This window comes from Sitophilus oryzae, unplaced genomic scaffold (genome assembly GCF_002938485.1).
Source record: "Sitophilus oryzae breed Bouriz unplaced genomic scaffold, Soryzae_2.0 scaffold_1385_pilon_pilon, whole genome shotgun sequence".
NCBI classification, from domain to species: domain Eukaryota; kingdom Metazoa; phylum Arthropoda; class Insecta; order Coleoptera; family Curculionidae; genus Sitophilus; species Sitophilus oryzae.
Window position 1 is genome coordinate 1019711 of NW_022146043.1, and position 21169 is coordinate 1040879.

Genomic DNA, 21169 nt, shown 5'->3' on the forward strand with positions numbered 1-21169 from the left:
TAACAATATACCGCTTTGTGCAACTATTTTGTTTTGGTATACATGAATAATGAAATCAATATTTTAAATAGTCTTAATCTTTTATTTTAACATCTCTATACACTTATAGTAAAAATACAGTTTGGAAAATTTAGACCTTACCTAACTTAAATATTTAAAAGTAGTTAACATTTATTACACAGTATATACAGTTTTACACCACAAAACAATAGCTGTAAATTACCTATAAATTTGAGGTCTATTCTTTATACAAAAATAAAGCTGTGCTAATCACAAGAGGTCAAAATTTAAATAAATGTAAGTTTTGATTATTTCAGGCTTTCACGAAATGAGAAGCGAATAAATGGATTCTCAGATACTTATAATGTTGACTGGTTAATTTAAGGCAATAGCCTCATTAATAGAAATTGTATATAAAGTATTATGTATATAATATTGTATAAGGTAGTGTTACTACACAATAAATAAAAAAATCTAAGGGTGGAAGAGTTACATTAAGACACTAAAGATTGAAGCTACATCATACAAACATCTTGACGGTTTTATTGGCTTTCCTTGACAAATTTGAATTTTTGTCTGTTTGATGCGCTTTTCTACGTTTATTTTATATTATACTTTTGTTTATTTTATAATTGATTTAAGGCAAGTATATAAATCTGGAAATAACATTACGGTGAGGCTTGTGTTCCAGTGAAATTCTTATGAATCTTATAAAAAGTTTCAAAAATAGTTACTTAGCCAGCTTGCAATGGTTGCAAGACTAAAAACATGAAAAATAACACCTTTTGACTAGTAGTATACCGGGTGCGTCTGAAAAGTGGCTCACACCTATAACTTTATTTTTCAGATAAAAAACGCGATTTGGTATGCTAGTATATGACATAAATTAGGATTGATTGATGTATTCAATCGTTTTCGGTCACTTCCTGTTTCACCGGAAATTACAACTTTTATTTTTAAATGGCACCCTCGGTATTTTTTTAGTTTATTCGATAGAAAATGACGCTCTGAATAGAATCAGTCAATTTTTGACATTTTTTGACACAAATGCAGGATAATAAACGTTATGTCTTTATTTTATATTGAGAAAAAATATTAAACATAACATTAAACGATAATGTCTGTCATTTTATTTATAGAAGAAATTTTTATAAAGATTATAAACATTATATTTATTTTTAGTAAATTATATACCAAATAATAGTAAAAAATGTGTAAAAAAGTATTTTTAAGTCCATTTATTTACTTCTCAATTCTTTGTATTCAACGTCAGAAGGAAAAATTGTAAAAAAAAACTAACGAAAATTATTATTCCGGATTTTCTAACTCGGCTTTTCAATTTTAAATTTATTTCTGTGTGTATACTTAAATCTTTTGAGCTCTTGCCTAAAATATTCGACAGTCTTATGCAACCCGGTATTTAAATCTACTTTTGGTTCCCAGTTCAAATAAGTCTTTGCTCGCGTTATATTCGGTCTTCTTCTTTGAGGATCGTCTTCCACTTCGCTTACGTGAATAATTTTGCTATGGCCTCCCACAAGATTTTTAATAATGGACGCAAATTCTACAGGAAAAGATTAAATTCTAAACCTATATAATTACGAAAAATAAACAAGTTGTAGAAAACATAATCGAATTGAACGACCCTCTATACCTATTATATTTTCAAAGCATTGCATTTTCAGTACATTATATTTTTTCAAATTATAATATACAGGGTGGTCCGAATTGTATTCGAGAAACTTCGGCAGCATATTCTGCAGATAAAAATAAATAGAAAAGTTTGTAATAATGTATGTCCTAAAATGCTTTGTTTTATAGATACAGGATGTAGAGTTTTCATTTTTATTTCGATTTTTTCCAAATACCATTTGGATCATAAATGACCTAAATACAAAATATTTTCATTGTGTCTGTCTGTCTGTCTGTCCGTGTGTAACACGATAACTCAAAAACCGCTAAACCGATTTTAACCAAATTTGGCACAAAGAGAATCTGGCCATTAGTTTTGGGCGAGGGTGGGGGGTTGGTAAGGGGGTATGGGAGGGGATTAAAAATTTCAAAAAAATCGTAACTCCCAAATTACAGTGCCTAGCGAAACGCGGTTTTCAATTTAAGATTAGGAATAATATTTGCAACAAAATTTGTAATAACATCAAAATCAGTCAAAGTCGCAGTTTTTAAGATAAAAAAAAATTCTTTAGTTTGAAACTAAAAGAACTGCCTACCAACTTTTTATTAACATATTTTAGTATGGGCGGCTATACGTGCCTCCCGGCGCCAATTTTTTATTTAATAGTTTTATTTCCAAAATTGAAAGCTAACAAGTAAATTCTTCTAGCCATCTGCATGTGGTTTATTGTTTACAAATTTGGGTTTATGAATTGGCATGGACACAGAGATAACGGCAGGGATGGGAGGTTATAGGTACAGTAACCAGAAATACAATATAGGCGAAAACAGCGACACTTTCGAAGCCGGACCCTCAGACGCGGTATTTCTCTGGAACGGTTGCTATTGTGACTCATGTGGAATCGTTATTCCCATCACTATTCTACACCCTGTATCTCCGAATGTTCTGTCTTTATCTGCCGAATTTTCCCGAATACAATTCGGACCACCCTGTATAGCTTTAAGCTCCGTCTCCACAACGTTTTACTTGAACTGAATTAAGACTGAAGATTTTTTTTGTCTAGAAAACTAAGGGATCATTCAGTTTTACAGCAAAACTAGTTTTGTCTACACTGAAAAAAATATAAGTAAATTTACAAAAAAATATATGGATATTATTGCATTGATCTTTAATAAGCAACTTTTAAAAATATAATATTTTTTCATAGTTTCAGGAAAGAAAAAAAATTTAGAGATTTTTATTGTTTAGTAAATAATACACAGTTCACTAAACACAGTGTTATATCTGATAAAAGCAGTACTTCCAACATGGTCTTTACCAAAAACTGATCTAAAACCGCACGTCAAATATCCAGTGTTATACTTTAATCCGTCTTACCTGACCCTTTTAACTGACAGGTAAAATATAATGTGCAGACGGGGCGAATATCGAAATTTCAATGAATATCATATATTGTTTGATGAATATCACTTACCATTTATAGTATGTTCTACAGGATTTCCTAAGTTAACAGGCTGCGAATAATTCGAATTCATAAGTGATATCATCCCTTCAACTAAGTCCGATACATATTGAAAGGAGCGCGTTTGTTCACCAGAGCCGTACACCTACGTTAAAAATAATTACTTTTACTGAATGTTATCACATCTCTAACACCTACAGTGATGACATCATTTTGTAATGCTTGCAAAATAAAGTTTGAAACCACTCTGCCATCGTTCATATGCATTCTAGGGCCGTAGGTATTAAAAATTCTGGCTACACGAACCTGCATATTTTCTTGCTTTGCATAAGCATACGTCAATGTTTCTGAAACCCTTTTACCTTCATCATAACACGCTCTCGGTCCTAATAAAAATACAGAAATATGAAATTAAAATTATAAATATTTCTTTAAATAAAAATGTGTTAATCTCAGATTTTTATGATTTACATAAATGATAAATTAAAATTATGAATATTTTTCTAAATATAAATGTGACATAAAAATGAAATAAAATTAAAAGTATTTCTCTAAATAAAAATAAAACCCAAAGACTACATATCACCTGAAATTTTCCTGATATACAATGAACATTTATTTAAGTTTAAGAATATTAACCTGATCATTGTAATTATATGTATAGACTATTTTATTTACTATTTCTTACCAATTGGATTTACATGTCCCCAATATGTTTCGGGTTGTGGGTGAATGTCTGGATCACCATACACTTCTGATGTGCTGGCTATTAAAATTTTTGCATTAAGCCTTCTTGCTAATCCTAAAAGATCCATTGTAACTTTAAGATATTCAAACCTTATAAAATCTACTAAAAATTCTTGCCTAAAATATTTATTGTTCCTAGTGTGTTGGTTTTAATAGTTTTAACTGGATTATGCATATAGTGAGGTGGACTAGCGGGACTAGCTAAATGATATATTTCATCAACTTCAATAAACAAAGGATTAACTATATCGTGATGTATTAATTCAAAATTCTCATGTCCTATCCAGTGCTCTACATTTCTCTTTCTTCCTGTGAAAAAATTGTCCACTACTAATATTTCGTGACCATCCAACATTAAACGGTCCACAAGATGAGATCCTACAAATCCAGCCCCACCTGTGATCTAAAATAAGCACCAATTAATAATAGCATTAAAAAATATTAAAGAATACTTTGAAAATAATAAATATATGTTTATTAAACATGTAAAGATTCTAAAAATTTAATAAATATCAATGCAATGGGCAGCACAATATTTGTACTCAATATTGCATCATAAAACTTTGCTATCCAAAACTTTTGTATGTCTGAGAACATTTGTTTTACAAATAGGTATACAAAAGCAAACATATAAAGATACAACTATTATTGTTGACTACTCATTGAAACTCACTAATATCCTTTTCCTTTTCAAGTAATTTAAAAAATTGACATCTGGATAAGTCTTAGGTACTCGGCCTTCCAGCGAGATAATTTTTTCTTCCAGAGCTTCTATCTTTCGATAAGCCTCATTTAGTAGATAATTTGCATGATTCACGTCCTCTGGAAACTTCCATAAATTTTTTTCAGTGTCATTTTCGTATTTCCCATCGTTTAAATTCCTGGCGAGGATTACAAACAAAACTACAATGATTGTTTAAAACAAAACCTTATGAAAAAATATATAACAAATTACCTAGAATTAATACACAAGTCAAAATTATGTATTTATATTTGAGAGTGACTTGATTCATTGTACATCTTAAAAATATGTGAGAAAATTTACATCTTATCTAAAAAGGATTAATAAAACAAATAATTAGCCATAACCTCTATTTACCTATTTTTATTTTGTTTTTTATATTTTGTTTGTCACAGAAAAAGAAAAATAAATAATTAAGAATCATATATAATATATAATCATATATAATTCTCTTAGGGCATAGCTAGACTGATATAAGGAAGGAAGATGCAAAAAAAGGTTGGCCAGGTGAGGAAGAGCCAGAAGGCCAGAAGCCAGGCAAAGCATCATTGGATTGGCATAGATATCTGGTAGATAATCGCCACAGAGTTTAAAATTACCACTTGCTATCCTTATCTATACCCAAAGTCATTTGGGGTTGTCAATATGATGTCAATATGTCAAAATACATTGTTTTGACAAAAAGGAAGTTAAAATAATTGTTTTTCTGTAAAAAAGGCCGTTAATTATAATATCAAAATTTAAAATATTGTAATACTCTAATTAATATTCCATAGTGCTGCAAAAATTGCTTATGGCTTGAGTTATAGGATAAAGCATTTCCAGGTTTAAGTAAGACGCAATTCAGACAATAAAACTAATCAGATCTTGACAACTTTTCTTAAAAAAATACACCAATTTGTATGATTAATCATTGCTCATTTTTCTTACATCTTGTTTCAATCTTTTGATTTTTAGATCGGATGGACAAAAACATTAGATTACGTAGCAGTCATAGCAATCTTCTGTAAACTATAATCTTGTACAAAGATTATGATGTAATTAAAACTTTAATAAGAAACATCATGCATCTTCAAATCATATTTTTAGTTTGTATTAGTATTTTACAATTAAGCGATGCTGAGATATATGCTATAAAATTTGTGAGTATGAATTAATACATATTACTATAGGGCATGTGATAATAAATGTTTCCTTGAACCATTTTATTGATAATTTACCACATTTAATTACTTCCTTGTTTTAGAACTCTGATTTCTATTTTGAAGAATTTGCTGATGAACCAGCAAAATTTGGTCCTTCCTTAGATGGAGGTGAGTGATAAAATTTGTTTACTCTTTAAAATTGTTTACAAAGTAATATTGGCCAGCTATATTGTAGACAGTAATAAATCATTAAATTCATATTTGAGATAGGTACTCCAAAATATATTAGGGATAATAATACCACCCTGATAATCTTTTTGAGGGACAAATTAATATTTTTCTCATTATACTTTATCTGGAATTTCCAGTAAATATTGATAAAAGCTAGTAATTTTCTTTAGTATTATTAGGATACCTATAAAAAATATTTTTAGCTGTGAGGGGACTTTTAACAAATGCTGATCCTCCCAGTGCTTGTAATAGCTCCTTACAACCACCTAAACCATATAATTCTACAGTAAATGAGTTGAAAAATTGGATTTTATTAGTGCCCAGATATACTGATGATGAAAACTGTACTTTTGAAGTTAAAGTGCGTATGGCACAATTGAGAGGGTATACAGCTATATTATGGACAAGCTTATCTGTGATTTTTAACAATATTTTTTAGGTATAATGCTGTGATTGTTTATAATGTTGGTTCGGATGATTTGGTGCCAATGTCATCAACAAATTCAACTGGTATTAATATACCATCAGTGTTTGTTGGTCAGACTTCTGGGATAATGTTAAAGGAGATGTACACAAATAAAGATTACTTTGTAGTAATTACAGCACAAAGCCCATTCGATATTAAAACTCATTTATTGATACCGTTTGCCATTGTTGTAGGAATTTGTTTTATTGTAATGATTATTTTTATGGTAAGACTCAGTAATGTCCTTTGTATTTCTTTTGGAGTTAAACCATACTCAAATTTAGGTGGTAAAATACATCAAAGACCGAAGACGTCAGAGAAGACATAGATTACCTACATCACAACTAAATAAATTACCAACATGTAAATACCAAAAAGGAGATAGGTATGAAACTTGTGCTATATGTTTAGAAGATTACATTGAAGGTGAAAAACTGAGAGTATTGCCATGTAACCATGGTGAGTTGTTTTCTATATTAGATGATTAAGTATTTTATTAGTTAGTGTTATATCACTCTTAATTGAGTTTACTGAACAATTGAACATCCTGTATTAATGACATAAAATGCAGGGTGTTCAATTTGTAATGGTAATTCTGGATCACCCTGTATCCTGTATTATTATATAATATATTTTATTATATATATATATATATACTTATATTATATAGTATTAATAATTTTAGTTTATCACATCAAGTGTATAGATCCTTGGTTAACTAAAAATAAAAGGGTTTGTCCGATTTGCAAAAGGAAAGTCTTTGCCCAAAATGAGCCACAGGTAGATTCTGACAGTGACAGCGACACTGACGATACCACCCCTTTGATTAGAGCAGGAAATAGAGGAACGCAGGGTGGCACTTTTGAGGTACGATCTAATCTTTTGTTAAAGATTTTGGTAAATATTTAACTCTTTTGGTTTAATTAGGTACAGAATGAGAATCCAATCCAGAGAGCTGCAAGGTCTGTTTCACAACAATCTGGTGCTGGAAATTTTGTCACAGCTTCTGACCATCACAGTATCAATGGTGATAGAGTTAGTACTTTAAGTAGGGATACCTCAGGTAACACACAAGATTGATTGTTTTCTATATATATTCAGCAGGGTTGAAATAATCACAATTTAAAAAAAAACATCACAAATTACAGTTTTTTTTTGAAATTTTATTTTGAAATATTAATTTTGATTTTTTTTTTCTATTTTTATTGACATACTTACAATAATTGTATTCTTTGTCAATTATTGCCAAAACTACTTTCAAAAAAATCTACTTTCAACTTCGGTTAACTTTACTTGCATACTGATTATTCTTGAACAACTTGGGCAAGTACTTACAACACTGTTTACACAGTGGCGGCTCGTGGGTATAAAAATAGGCGAAGAGATTTTTCTAAATTGCGAAAATTTTTTTGGCGCATTCACCATTTACTAATTTTTATAAATCAGCTCAATTCTTCTGTTCTTTATTGATGCAAACTTATCAGTAATATCGTCATAAAACGGATTTTCACTCATAAGTTCATTTAAAAGTTCTTTGTGAAGAAAATTAACAAGTTTAAATCAACAAAAACCATTAACAAACAACAATAAATATTCAACAACAACTTTACAGTCTTTACACGGTTAATTACTCGCCGAAGTAGCCGAATATTAGCATAAAGGAAGACGAAGCGAACTGCCCAAAAATTTATTCACATCGGTCGCCGATAAAAAATTTCGGGGCGGGGGATTTACATGCTGCCGCTAGGCTGACGTCACGTTACCATAGAAATCGTGCAGCCGCTTGGCTCACAAATATTTTCACTTCACTTGTGGCTTCGTCGAAACATAGGCGCGTGCGGGCCAATAATGCTACTTTTTCGGTCGGAATCTGTGGCCGGAATTAACGATGGGGTGGACCTATTATGCAGAGGTCCGCCCGGAAAAAAATAATTTATAAAAAATTACCATTTTATTATTGAGATACATGTAAATATATTAAACTAAATTAATATTTTAAGCAGTAAAGTTTTTTCTTTAATTTGAGTATTTTTTTCGGTGAAGTGCCCCGTCACCTACTGCACCTGACGAGCAGCCACTGTGTTTACATTGTTCAAATACTTCAAAATAGGTATTCAAGGTAGAAATCAAGTATTTAGGCAAGCAAAATTTGCATCGTCTAAACGCCGCTTTAGCGCAAACTAAACTGAAAAAAATTGAAACTGTTGAGAGTTGCACAACTCCAGACACTTGCGCAAAAATTTTCCCACGCACGTTCAATATATTTGCGCAAGTTTAGTGGCAAAATATGACAAACCGAAGTAAAATTTGGTTCACGCAAAAACACAAGCTACAATTAACTAAAATAAACAAAATTTACTTACAGTGCTTTTATTTTTGTGACATAAAAAAACATTCATTAACAGTTTTTATTTTATCTTAATTTTAACTTAAAAAGTTTAATTTTAACCACAAACCAACCCTGGTTTTGAGTACATAGTACGTTTTAAATACACGCGATTATTTTTAGATACCGTTGATACCGAATCATCTTCAAATACGAATCAATTTGCCGAAAATCAAATCTTTAAAGATTTGGAGGTCCACGTTCACCAGGCCGATGCCCAGAGTCAGACGAGTAACAGCGACATTAACGTTTAACGATATTGGTTAGTCTCTATTATGTTATGTTCTAGTCGATGTAAGAGAAACATCAAACACCCTGTGTATAGTTCAAAATTTTAGACTACGATCAATTTTGACTAATAGAGGGTGTCTTATAAGTAAAGGTGCTATTAATGACGATTTGGTTTGTTTTAAATCTCTCATATTTTAAATCAATTAACTAAAAACATATACAGGGTGTTTTACTCTAAAATTATACATTTCAATAATATTAGTTAAAAGAACTTTTGTTTATATTGTTATAAAACATTTATTTGAACTAAATAATAAGTAGTTATATTTGATTTTTATTTTGTTACATATATTACCATTCTTAGATAATTAAGCTGTAGATATCAACGTTTATATTTTGAAGATGCATTTTCTGCTTGTTGGATGTATTCTTATTAATTTATGAAACAAGGTAAAATATCCTGTAGATGCTGGTAATCTGGCAAACAGTGCCAAATATTTTAATAAAAAAAAACTGATAAAAATAAGTCAGTGATATATTTTTTGTAACATGGAAGTATCAAATATAACCATTATTTATTACTATGCCTATAATACAATATGGTCGAAAAAAAAACGGCGTCAGAGGCGTTGAAGAAATGACGATCGCTATCAATAAATATGAAAAATCGGAAATGTCATTGATTGTTATTTCCAAGCCATTTTAACTCACTTTTTTTGAACATATGGTACCGTATGATCGAAAAAAAACGGCGTCAGCGATGGCTATGAAATGAAGATCGCTGTCATTTTATATGGGGAATGTCATTGATGTTCATTTCCACGCCAACTGCCGTTCTTTTTCGATCATACGGTATTATGTACATGTATAAATCTAAGTACTTGACAATTAACTGACCTATCAATACATTTTTTTAATTTGTGACTGATTTTCAATGGATATGCACTTTTGTGGCCAATCAGTTTTTTTCAGAAATTATTAACCTATTAAAGTCTGGTATTTTTTAAGTGTATCTCATGCAGAACTAAAATACAATACGATGGAAAAAAAAAACGGCGTCAGGGATGGCTTGGAAATGAAATTTTATTTTTAAAGTTTATATGGGAAATGCCATTGATCGCTATTTAAAAGTTTTTTTAGGACGCCTTTTTTATGCTTAGTGGTATTCTATAATAACATATGGCAATATTAAGAGGTTAAAACAATGTATAATCACTGGCATAGAAAAACAAAATAAAATTATAACAATATGGAAATGTTTATATTGAAAACTTTTTGACCGCAATTGTACATATTGCTTGTTGATATTTATGGTCTATTCAGCGAGGGAATGAGAGATTTCGACAGACGACATCCAAAAATTGTCAGAAAAAATAACTTACTTTTTAATAAAATTGACAACAACTGTCCCTGATGTTATATATTTTCTCGTTGAACGGACTATATCTTTTTTTCAGCTCCAAAACTACTTAACATTTATTTTGATTATCAGAATCTCTTGAAATATAAATATATTTTTGTTACATTCCGCAATTAATATCGTTAAGACGTTATTCTTTTTTTTTGTTGTTTATTAAGTCATTGTATTCACTTTCTAATAATAACATTCTAAAGAAATAAATATATACATATTGGACGTTTAAATGTTGTACTCATGTTGTACCATACAATTGAAGAAAAAGCGGTGTTGGAGATGGCCAGGAAATGAAGATTGCTGCTATTTTATATGCAAAATTATATGGGGAATGTCATCGTCATTTCTAAGTCAACTGGGTGCCGCCTTTTTTTCAATAATAAGGTACTATACACAACTTTTATCATTCCCGTAAAATGCTGAAAGCTGCAACTTCTTAAATGTTTAAATATTTCTTAAAATTAATATATAACATGTAAATAATAATAGATATATAATATAAATACTGGCTAGTCTCATTTAATTAAAAAAGAAATGTTTTATTCTACTGGTCTTTCATTGTTGGCTCATGGCTGGCTCCTATGGCTGGCTCCTTTTTCCAAATAACGTTTTTAATTGTGGTAAGAAGATATGCAACCAAAAATACTTCGAAAATGAAAATATCAGAATATCACTGAATTTAATATCTATCTTTTTCTTACTGCCTCTCGAAATATATCTATTTCATTTTCTACATTAGTGAACTACTTCCATCTCTCTTAATCGTTTGAAGTGAATATTGAATAATCTGTCAAAATTAATCCCCCTAAAATGTTCAGGTAGAAAATCCCTAGGTGTTATCCAGCAAAATTCTTGTAGGAAGGCAAAATTTCATAATGGCTTCTTGTTGAAAAAAAGGCGGTGGGTGGCTAAGAATTAACAATTTCGTTACAAAAGTGGTGCCTGCTAGTTAACGCGAGTTCCAGGAGTAATTCTAGATCAATTTTTTATAGTGTGTAGTGATACATATGCCTTTTCGAGCGGTGTCTCGTGTGAAAAGATGCTGCTAGCTTTCAAAACAAGGGCTCTGTTTTTAGTATGAAGATTTGCATACAGAAAATTTATAAAACTTGTACTAATTATATCGTAGTTACCTCCACTTATTCAATGGTAAGTATTTCTATAAATGTGGCCACATTATTGATAATTTGAGAACAATTCTATTCTAACAAATTAATAGGTAATAATGTGATGTTTGTAGTATCAAAAATCCTGTCTGTGCTTCATAAATAACACATGTGCAGCTAATATGCCTATTATTCTTTAATTTAGCTACTTTGAAAATTATCAGTAACTTCCTTTCTTTGTAGGAGGCAGTAAACTATTTCTCTCAAAATGTTACATTTTATTTTGAGATAATATGCTTATAATTTTTTCAAATCATATTACTTTAAAGTAAAAACAATTTCATTCGTTAGTAGTTAAGGTATACAGTAGCTAAGTTTAATTTGAATATGAAAATTATGGTATAATTTTGGTTATATGAAATTTTACTCTTTTTACTCAATATAATAATTATTGTAGAAAGCAGAGGTAAAAATAGTTTCGTTTAAAGTACATTACTTATAACTTTACAGGTTACACTTTTATGCCTGTATAATTTGTTATATTTTAATTTGTTAAACATCATGATACATCTTGAATATATAGCATTTTTACCTACCACAATATAGAGTTACTTTACCTACTATTTCAGCAGTGGCATTATTTCTAATTTTGCTTGTGATGTCTATAAAAGTAATTAATGCACCACAGTTGATGATTCACAAAATAATTCAATTGTTTGGCACTTTTTTTATAATTTAACTAATTTATTACCATAACGAATCATCATTAGAACTTAAAATGTCATTTTATAATTAATGACCATCTATCTTAGTGTGTTCTGTGATCTATCTATCCATTTATTTGCTTTTAAATCTATCTAAAAAATAATTTTTTAAACATTATTGATTACTACAAGCAGAAAACACTGTAGTATCAAAAAATAATGTCCTCAAGTTGGTTTGGAAATGATTCCAAGTCCATTCTAAAGCCATTTTTTTTCTCATTTTAATATAAAGTAACTTTTTAATAAGGGTTAATTTAAGTAAAGATATTCCTTGTTTATTATTAGTGTTAAAGTATATTTTTTCTTACTTTAGGTAATCACTGGAGATAACTGAACAAACAACATGGCTCGTAAAGGAGAATCTATCCGGACCATCAACGTAGCAGTAGTAGGACTATCCGGAGTGGAGAAAGACAAAGGTCATGCAGGAATCGGTAAATCGTGTCTATGTAATCGTTTTATTAGACCTCACGCGGAGGATTACAACATCGATCATATCTCAGTATTAAGTCAAACTGACTTTAGCGGTAGGGTGGTCAACAATGATCATTTTTTATATTGGGGTGAAGTTTTGAAGTCTTTAGACGACGGAACAGACTACCAATTTAGTATAATAGAACAAACAGAATTTATAGATGATGCATCTTTTCAACCATTCAAAGGTGGAAAGATGGAACCTTACGTTAAACGGTGTACTGCTACTAAAATTTCGTCCGCGGAAAAGCTTATGTATATTTGTAAGAACCAATTAGGAATAGAAAAAGAGTATGAACAGAAAGTTTTGCCAGACGGCAGATTAAGCATAGATGGATTTATATGTTTATTTGATGTGAGTGTTGTTCCGAGTCGTAGCATTGACAAGCAAGTTGATTTTTGCGCCGCTATCTTTAACAATATTCTCAAAACAAAAAAGCCAGTTGTAATGGTTACAACAAAAAATGATGAAGCTAATGACAGTTTTATCAGGGAGGCCCACAAATTAGTTCAAAGAAGTGAATATAAGGGAAACATTCCAATGGTAGAGAGTTCAGCTCATGAAAACGTCAACATTGATTTAGGATTTTTGCTTCTTGCACAGATCATTGATAAAACCAAAGTTCGATTGAAAATTCCTCCCTACACTGAGGCTGCTCTTGCTAGGAAGGAAATTATGGATTCAGCTAGTGATGCTTTCATGAGATTGATTCGCGTTCATGTAACTGACTGCCACGCTCTGTGGTCACAAACTCAAAAGAAACTTAATAATCACAAAGAATGGATTCACTTTGTTCAGTTGTTTGGATTAGATGGGACTCAAAGACTGTTTAAGCGGCATATCAAGAAACTGAAAGATGAACAAATGGCTAAACAAGTGGCAAGATACATGGAAATGCTTCCAGATGTCTTACATGATCTGATTCCTGGATTTAATACACTACAAGACACTGATTGGACTTCTATTCAACAGTACATAAAAAATCATCCTAATTTTTCACAGTATTTCTTTGAACGTCCTGAGGATATGCCTTGGTCAGAGTGTGTAGGCTCAGATAGCGATGAGACCAGAATACCATTTGATGTATTAGACACCAGTGAAGCGGAAACGGTATTTAAAAATCATATCAATGTCTTACAGCAAGAACAAAAGAGATTGGAGTATAAAAAACAGTTTAAACAATTGCTTGAAGACACGGGTTATGTTACACCTGGCAAACACTTGAGTGAAGTTAGAGTCTTATTTATGGGGAGAGAATGTTTTGAAGCACTTTCTGAACATGATTGCCAGCAAATCTATGATGCACATCAACGCGAACTAATTGAAAACGCGAAACACAATTTCCAAGAACTATTGTTGGAACACGCAGATTTGTTTTACCATTTCAAAAGTATAGCACCAACAGGGACAATTACTCAAGATGATATTAAAGAAATTACTGATACTCTGCAAGAAGATTTTAGGTATAAGATATTAGATCGCCTTGATCAAGACAGAAAATTAACTCTCTTCCAACATTTGGGTTTTATTCATTATCCTATTAAGGAACACTGTCCAGCTTTTCCTAATTGCATGGACTCATTAATTGAAAGAATTTTAGCGACAAAAGCGCATAGACCTTCCTCCTGGAATCATAGTAATCAATGGTTAATGAGTTCAGAGAATAACCAACTGAATTTGCTAATTTTGGGACTAAATAATTTAGCTGATAATCTGGCGGCTAAAATCAGAGCACAGTGTGACGATGACGAATATGAAATTGACTGTCAGTTTTATAGCTTAGACTATAGAATCATTAATGGAGATGTCAGTTTGCCACATAATTCTTTTAGAACTTCTGATTTTATACCCCACGGTAGTTTCTGTGTATATTCAAATGCAGAATCATTTGAATATATCAGAGAAAGTTTGGAGAAAAAACTGTTATCTAATCTAGAACAGGATGATAAGTTACCTTTTCAAGGACTACCAATAGTTCTTTTATATTTACAAGATTCTTCTTCTGATGAAAAAGAAATTCTAAGGCTTAAAGAGGATGGTCAAAATTTAGCTGACTCTTTACAATGCCCTTTTATGGAAGTTTCTTTGGACCAAATATCAGAAGAACAACTAGTATCCGATGCTCTGCACCAATTAGTTCAGAGTATTCATCACAGATCTGGTTTTTTAAATATTAATCAATCCGTCATTGAATGTGTTGAGCCAGATATAAGAGTTATCATGTGTATGTTCTGTGGTGACCCATATTCTGTTGAAAATGTTTTGTCACCTTTACTTAATCATCAGTTTTGCTTCTTGTCTTCTCCCCATAGTGTAATTTTAGAGACGTTTTTAGGAGATTCCAAAAGAAAGGTAGAGGTGATTGTTTCATCATTCCATGGTGCAAATGCATTCCGGGACGAATTAGTTCATGGTTTTATTCTTGTTTATTCTACAAAGAGAAAAGCATCTCTAGCTACTTTAAACGCCTTTTCCATGAACATTCCAAATCTTCCTATTCAAATTCTTGCAGTTACTGATTCTGGCAGCGCCACAGCATTTTTTAACGACGATCTAAGTCAAATGCTTATAACTGAAGGTAACTCTACCGCTGATAGGCTTGGAGCACATTTTATGACATCTTCAGCAGTAATGCAACCAAAAACTGCGTTCTTTACACCTTTCTTTAAAGAAGTGTGGGAAAAGAAACCAGAAATTGAACAAGCTTTCCATATGGAGGAGCCTTCAGGTTTAGATAGTGGAGAAGGAACTTTAGAAAGATCCAGGTCAATTGGAAGACATGGGCATCCCATGCCACCACCTAGAAACGAAAGTTACTATCTTAAATTAGGTAATGAAGGCAGTGAAAGTGAAAACTTTGACCTTAGCGGACCCGATGATAAACTCAGTTCCAGTGATCACAGTGATAGATTTTCAAGTATTTATATGTATGGAAGCGAAGGTTCTATGGGAAAGAAAAGACATAACCACTCTGGGTTACAAATATATCCGCCACCGGCAACGCCGCCTGAGCCTGCGCCTCCTGATAATATAGGTTCTAGATATTCCAAGAAATCTTTGATGTCGTCACAAACTAGTTTGGATGATGTTAATTATGGAGATCCAGGTATATCAATTCCTGGTAGCACATGGAATAATTACCAACAACACGCCTTTACAACTGGAAGGAGGCATATTCCTTTATCAAAGTCTCGCTCTAAAGGCATATCACAAACTCTGAAACAACCGGGAAAGTTAAATATGAAGAACTATTCCGCAGTTACAGAAGCAATCGCTCGTATGAACATGAGCGATGGAAATTTTGGAAGTGCTCCGTTAGCCACTCCAGAAACTGTAGATTTGGGTAGTGAATATGCTCAAGTCAAAGATATGGTGCATATGTATCCTCCTGATTCTGAATACATGTACACTATGGTTCAGGACGCGATCAGTGGTAAGACTAAATTGAGACAGCGCCGTGAAAAGGGACAACCCAGTTATTCCGATTCTGACAGCGAGTGGTCGAGTTTAGAACGAAGGCAAAGAGCTAGTGAAATATATTCAAAAGTAAATCGAAAAGGCGGTACTCATAAACGACAAAGGAAGAAACGCACTGCCATACCTGTTCAGCCTCCCAGGGTACCTCAACTGGGAGCGTTTACGATGCCCTCTGTACATTCACCGTCAGTCGAAGGTGACGAAAAGGTGAACGTAGCTACCGAATCTAATTCCGACTCGTCTGAGGCTAGCGAGGGTGAACAGTTCCCTCAAACTAATATCGGAGACATTCGACATAAATTCGCCCAGAAACGAAGCCAAAGCCTGAAAAAACGCATGCCCGATCTACCTAACGCTCACAATTTTAATATTCATTTAAATTCGTTAGATTTGTACACCGGACAAGCAAACTCGTATGGGCTCATGCACGAAGACGAGTCGAGTCTTGACGTGTCGTCACCGAGAGATAATAATTCTCCCATGTTCGGCGTGTTTCCCAAGATGAAGGAAAGCGACATCGAAAAGATTCTACGGAAGAGGGAGAAACAGAAAGCCAAGGACGACTCCAAACTAGAGAAGAGGCGGTTAAAGGAGGAAAAATTAAGAAAAGTTGCCGAGGAAAAAGACAGGAAGCGCCAACAAAAGACGAAACAGAAGGCCGCCGTTTTACCCAGCGGAGTCCCATCTAAACTGACAGATTACATTCAGTCTGACAAAAATTATATTCCTATCTTTATGGAAAAATGCGTAAAGTTTATTGAAGCGGAAGGACACGATTCAGAAGGAATATACCGTGTTCCCGGCAACAGAGCCCATGTCGATTTGTTATTTCACAAATTTGAGGAAGACGCGAACGTAGAAATTCACGAACTAGATATACCTGTCAACGCGGTGGCGACAGCATTGAAAGATTTTGTTTCAAAACGTCTACCGCCTCTATTCGACGAGAATGTGATGTCAGAAATGGAGGAGATCGCGGGAACACGCATGAAACCTATGGTTACTACCACCGGCAACATCGAAGTTAAAGCGGACCGAAGTTGCAGACTTCTCGCGCTCAGACAAATGTTAGACAAGCTGCCGCCCATCAATTTCGCCATCCTCAAGTTCATGTTCCAACATTTCGTTAAAATCACCGAAAACTCCAAGTTAAACAGCATGGATTCGAAGAATATGGCCATTTGCTGGTGGCCCACGTTGTTGCCGATTGAGTTTAGCGACATGGGTCGTTTCGAGCAAATGCGACCGTACCTGGAGGACATCGTACAAACCATGATCGATCAGTACCCTTTCTTGTTCTGTGGGAAGGAGGCGTTCGTTATGGTGTAAATTCGTAACGAATTACACTCCGATCGTTACCATAGAAGTAGTTTTTTACGAGAGACAAACAGAATGATGCAAACGACTCTAAAAGACGCACAACTTGCCCAGTCAAGGCTCCGTTGAGGTCGTGCGACCTCTTTGTTAAACAATTTTAGAGGCCTTGGTGTTCTTAGCGATGAATAACTAACTGTCTTATGATGCAGTCTGCGTTTATTCATTTCTATTAAACGCAAACTGTTCGTTAAAACGAACGCTGACCGATCTGAAGTCAATATTATGAAATTGTTTTGGAAATATCAATATACAACGTATAAACTATAAATACTCGATGTAATAATGTTGTATTTTAATTAACCAATATTTGCAAATGTATACTATACGATCTATATAAAAAAACCTTTAGTGTGGCCTTTGAAGTGACAATCGCTTATAGTTTGTTTTTCCCACCGCTATCTATGTATTATTTATTCAAAATTGACATAAAAACTTGTCAGAAATTACTATTTAAATAGAAATAAATTAAAGATTCCAAACATGTAAATGTTGAGAGAACAGATTTGTCTAGAAACTTTTTATTTTATTTCTAAAGTATATTTTAATTTTCGGTAGTTTCTGTCAGTTTGTAATAAATGACATATACCGATCTGGTCATCGAAACTGCGTGGTCTGGATTTTAACGTGTAAGACAGTGATGTCGACAGCTTAATGGAAAATCAAATGTATTAAAGAGATAAAAATTGGGTTGATACATTTTTTCTATGCGGTATTGCCGGATTTAGCATCGAAATTTCAAATCGCACAAGTAGGCGTTTATGAAAACTGTTGCGTCTAGGGTTTGAACTTTATTTTTCTCAATTAGTTACTCATTTTACCACAGGTGTAATAGATTATATTTAACTTAGATATATTATCTTCATTTCAGTAGTATACATGAAAGTTTTTAAAATAGTTTACTTGTTTCTACACACATTTTCCTACAAACGTAAAAACTGGCAACCCTGTATGCCGGTTTTAATTTTGTCTCTCTGTCTGTCAACCGATCATTTATATTTATCTCTGTCGCATGCATTAAAATACAGACCACGCAAGTGACCAGAGCTAGTATACAGAGGTTGGACTGACAGAAATGATCAGCAATTGTCATTTCAAGGGTCTCTTTGACAGCGTTTTTTGATCTTACGGTAGTTTAATTCTTATTTTAAAATATAGAATAATTTAAAAGGTTGCAACAATTTCATACGATTTTACATGAAAAATATACGTATTTATAGTTCATAAAATTAAATTGTAACTTAAATGTGGATCTGTGATTGTCTATAAATTATGAAAATGATGTGATATCAGTGTCTTCGAAAGTATACAGAAACACCAATGGTCAAATAATTAAAATTATACTTTGATAATAAGTAAACAACAGTTAACATAAGAACAGTTTACAAGTACTTTCGATAACACTAATGTAGACATATTGACCTGAGTATTGTAAACGCTATGATGCGCCACTGAATGTACATAGTGTTGACTTCACAAATTAATGTAAACCTTCTAATGGGTTGTGTATTTATTAAAAAAAAATAGTAGAATATAGATGGATGTTGTATCTTTTTCAAATATCAACGAGTAAAACGGTGTCGTGCCGAGTCCATTTTTGTATTCCTCGGTGTCACAATTTGTCATTTGAAAAATACTAAAAAAAAAGGAAAATATCACATGTTTGTGGTTCCATATACAAAAAAGTACCCAAAGCTTTAACGTTTTTAAGATATTTAGGTGTAATTGTACGATGGAATGTTTTCTAGTAAGTTGGTGTTGATGTTTTTTAGCTCTTGAAATGAAATGTCGCATTAAAAACTTTTTTTAAACAACATAATGAGACAATAAATGTGATAAATCAATTTGCGTTAAATTGCCCCTCCTATACTCTTTTAATTGCGGGGGTATTAGAGAAAAAAAATATGTTTTCACTTCTACTGAACTTGAATAAAAATTGTTTGGATCATGTCTTATTTATCTCTAGATCTGGCCTAATATAAAAAAAAATTCAGTTAGTTCGCGCATTTTTCGATTTACTAAAAGAAATAATTTTGGCAACGAGAATTTGAAAGGCGGTATGGAAGTTATTAGGGCCTAAAATGGTGCCAGTAATTTCTGCTGGGAAGAATGAAGATTTGTTTTTAGTTATAAGTTTTTTGCGACTCTTTATCTAAATGTACATTATATTTTATTATTATATTCATTTTAGATATGCGTAAGTATACCCAATGATTCTTTTTCATATTATATTTTAATAGTATTTTTTTCTTTACTCGAATAAGGAATATTTTTGTAGCGAGAGCACAAAAAAATCTTAAAAAGATTTTTCAAGACTGAGTCGCATTTAAAATTACTTGGTGTGCCAAGCAATTTCTAGTCTGCAATAATAATAAAGATGAATATATAAATATCCCTTCCGATTTTTTTACTTGTATATTGTATATTTTGATATTAATGGCACCCTCGGTATATTGCTACTTTATTCGATAGAAAATGACACTCTGAATAGAATGACATCATATGTCAACTTTTGAGATTGCCGCTTAAAAACAAATCGTATTTTAAATTCCAATCCAGAGTGCCATGGCGGTGTTAAAAACACTAAGTTTTAATCAAGACGCCGTGGAAAAATAGTTTTGATCGTCTAATATTTTTCGTGTCTTGTCTAGACCGGTTAAAAGATGCACAAATCGTATTCTTAATCATATGTCAATTTTTTCAAATGGAACAAGGGTGACTCATTAGCATATTTGGAAAAAGCATTTTTTATGAATATATTGATACTTAGTATTTCAGGTCAAATTGTCGTTATGAACCGAGTGTTACAATTTCAATTAAACCATATGCGTAAATGTCAAAAGTTGGCATATGATATGTCATTCTATTCAGAATGTCATTTTCTATCGAATAAAGTAGAGATTAGGGTGCCATTTAAAAATCAAAAGTTATAGTAATTTCCGGTGAAACAGGAATCGACTAAAAACAATTGAATGTGTCAATCAATACTAATTTATGTCATATACTAACATTTTTGGAACGCACCCGGTATTATAAAGATAGTACAGGTTCTGGTGTACCGAGAAAAGAAAGACAGTGTTGCATTTCTCGTCAGAGTCATCAGGGAACGACCGTTACGACTGAGACAACCTATATATCGCTCGTGTCGCACTCGTTAGAACCTACAACAATAACATGACATTGTCTGACCGCATTTTCCAGTGAGATGCTCAGTCTATATTTTATTTTAAGTCTATGGTTATTGCCGTTTAAAGCTAGTAATTATTTAAAATAAATTTTTAGACACTCTCTATAGGGTAGTATTATTTTTATTATTGTAACAGAAAATTTAGCGAATAGAAAAACTTTAGTACAATATTTGGTTTTAAAAACTTAAATACGTCTAGAGAAATGAAGCATTAATTGTTACTGTATTTTTACAAAATCGTATATTTCAAAAACGGTAAGATTAAAGTGCGATAAACCTTAATTAAACTTACCTTTATTTTAATTGTAGAAATTAAAATTGTAATAATA

The 21169-nt window shown here is 32.2% G+C and overlaps 3 protein-coding genes across 4 annotated transcripts; 2 read left to right on the forward strand and 1 right to left on the reverse strand.

The window, feature by feature from the left end:
• Positions 1–61: 61 nt before the first annotated feature.
• On the reverse strand, positions 62–4936 carry LOC115875408 (UDP-glucuronic acid decarboxylase 1-like). The gene is made up of 7 exons (XM_030890856.1): positions 4798–4936; positions 4516–4745; positions 3960–4245; positions 3784–3897; positions 3294–3481; positions 3108–3240; positions 62–1564 (listed from the first exon to the last, which is right to left on the reverse strand). The coding sequence occupies exons 1-7, from the start codon at positions 4853–4855 to the stop codon at positions 1323–1325; spliced, it is 1251 nt and encodes a 416-aa protein (XP_030746716.1). The 5' UTR covers positions 4856–4936; the 3' UTR covers positions 62–1322.
• Positions 4937–5207: 271 nt separating this feature from the next.
• Positions 5208–10960, forward strand: LOC115875409 (E3 ubiquitin-protein ligase RNF13-like). Of its 2 annotated transcripts, none has more exons than XM_030890858.1 (9): positions 5208–5415; positions 5542–5726; positions 5831–5897; positions 6164–6344; positions 6400–6652; positions 6711–6885; positions 7112–7293; positions 7354–7489; positions 8936–10960. In XM_030890858.1, exons 2-9 carry the CDS (start codon positions 5649–5651, stop codon positions 9064–9066), a joined length of 1203 nt encoding a protein of 400 aa, XP_030746718.1. In that variant the 5' UTR covers positions 5208–5415; positions 5542–5648; the 3' UTR covers positions 9067–10960. The 2 variants fall into 2 exon arrangements, with proteins under 2 accessions (XP_030746718.1, XP_030746717.1); XM_030890857.1 differs by having other exon boundaries at positions 5221–5484.
• Positions 10961–11271: 311 nt separating this feature from the next.
• LOC115875407 (rho GTPase-activating protein 190-like) lies at positions 11272–20084 on the forward strand. Its single transcript, XM_030890855.1, has 2 exons — positions 11272–11606; positions 12641–20084. The coding sequence occupies exon 2, from the start codon at positions 12671–12673 to the stop codon at positions 17606–17608; it is 4938 nt and encodes a 1645-aa protein (XP_030746715.1). The 5' UTR covers positions 11272–11606; positions 12641–12670; the 3' UTR covers positions 17609–20084.
• Positions 20085–21169: the final 1085 nt, after the last annotated feature.

Bases quoted from the DNA above. Each gene is read 5' to 3' on its own strand.
- LOC115875408 (XM_030890856.1), bottom strand. From the start codon at position 4,855: ATGAATCAAGTCACTCTCAAATATAAATACATAATTTTGACTTGTGTA. The intron at 4,746-4,797 runs GTAATTTGTTAT...CAATCATTGTAG, and splicing joins GACTTGTGTATTAATTCTAG to TTTTGTTTGTAATCCTCGCC. The intron at 4,246-4,515 runs GTGAGTTTCAAT...TGCTTATTTTAG, and splicing joins TGAAAAGGAAAAGGATATTA to ATCACAGGTGGGGCTGGATT.
- LOC115875409 (XM_030890858.1), top strand. From the start codon at position 5,649: ATGCATCTTCAAATCATATTTTTAGTTTGTATTAGTATTTTACAATTA. The intron at 5,898-6,163 runs GTGAGTGATAAA...AAATATTTTTAG, and splicing joins TGGTCCTTCCTTAGATGGAG to CTGTGAGGGGACTTTTAACA. The intron at 7,294-7,353 runs GTACGATCTAAT...TGGTTTAATTAG, and splicing joins CGCAGGGTGGCACTTTTGAG to GTACAGAATGAGAATCCAAT.
- LOC115875407 (XM_030890855.1), top strand. From the start codon at position 12,671: ATGGCTCGTAAAGGAGAATCTATCCGGACCATCAACGTAGCAGTAGTA.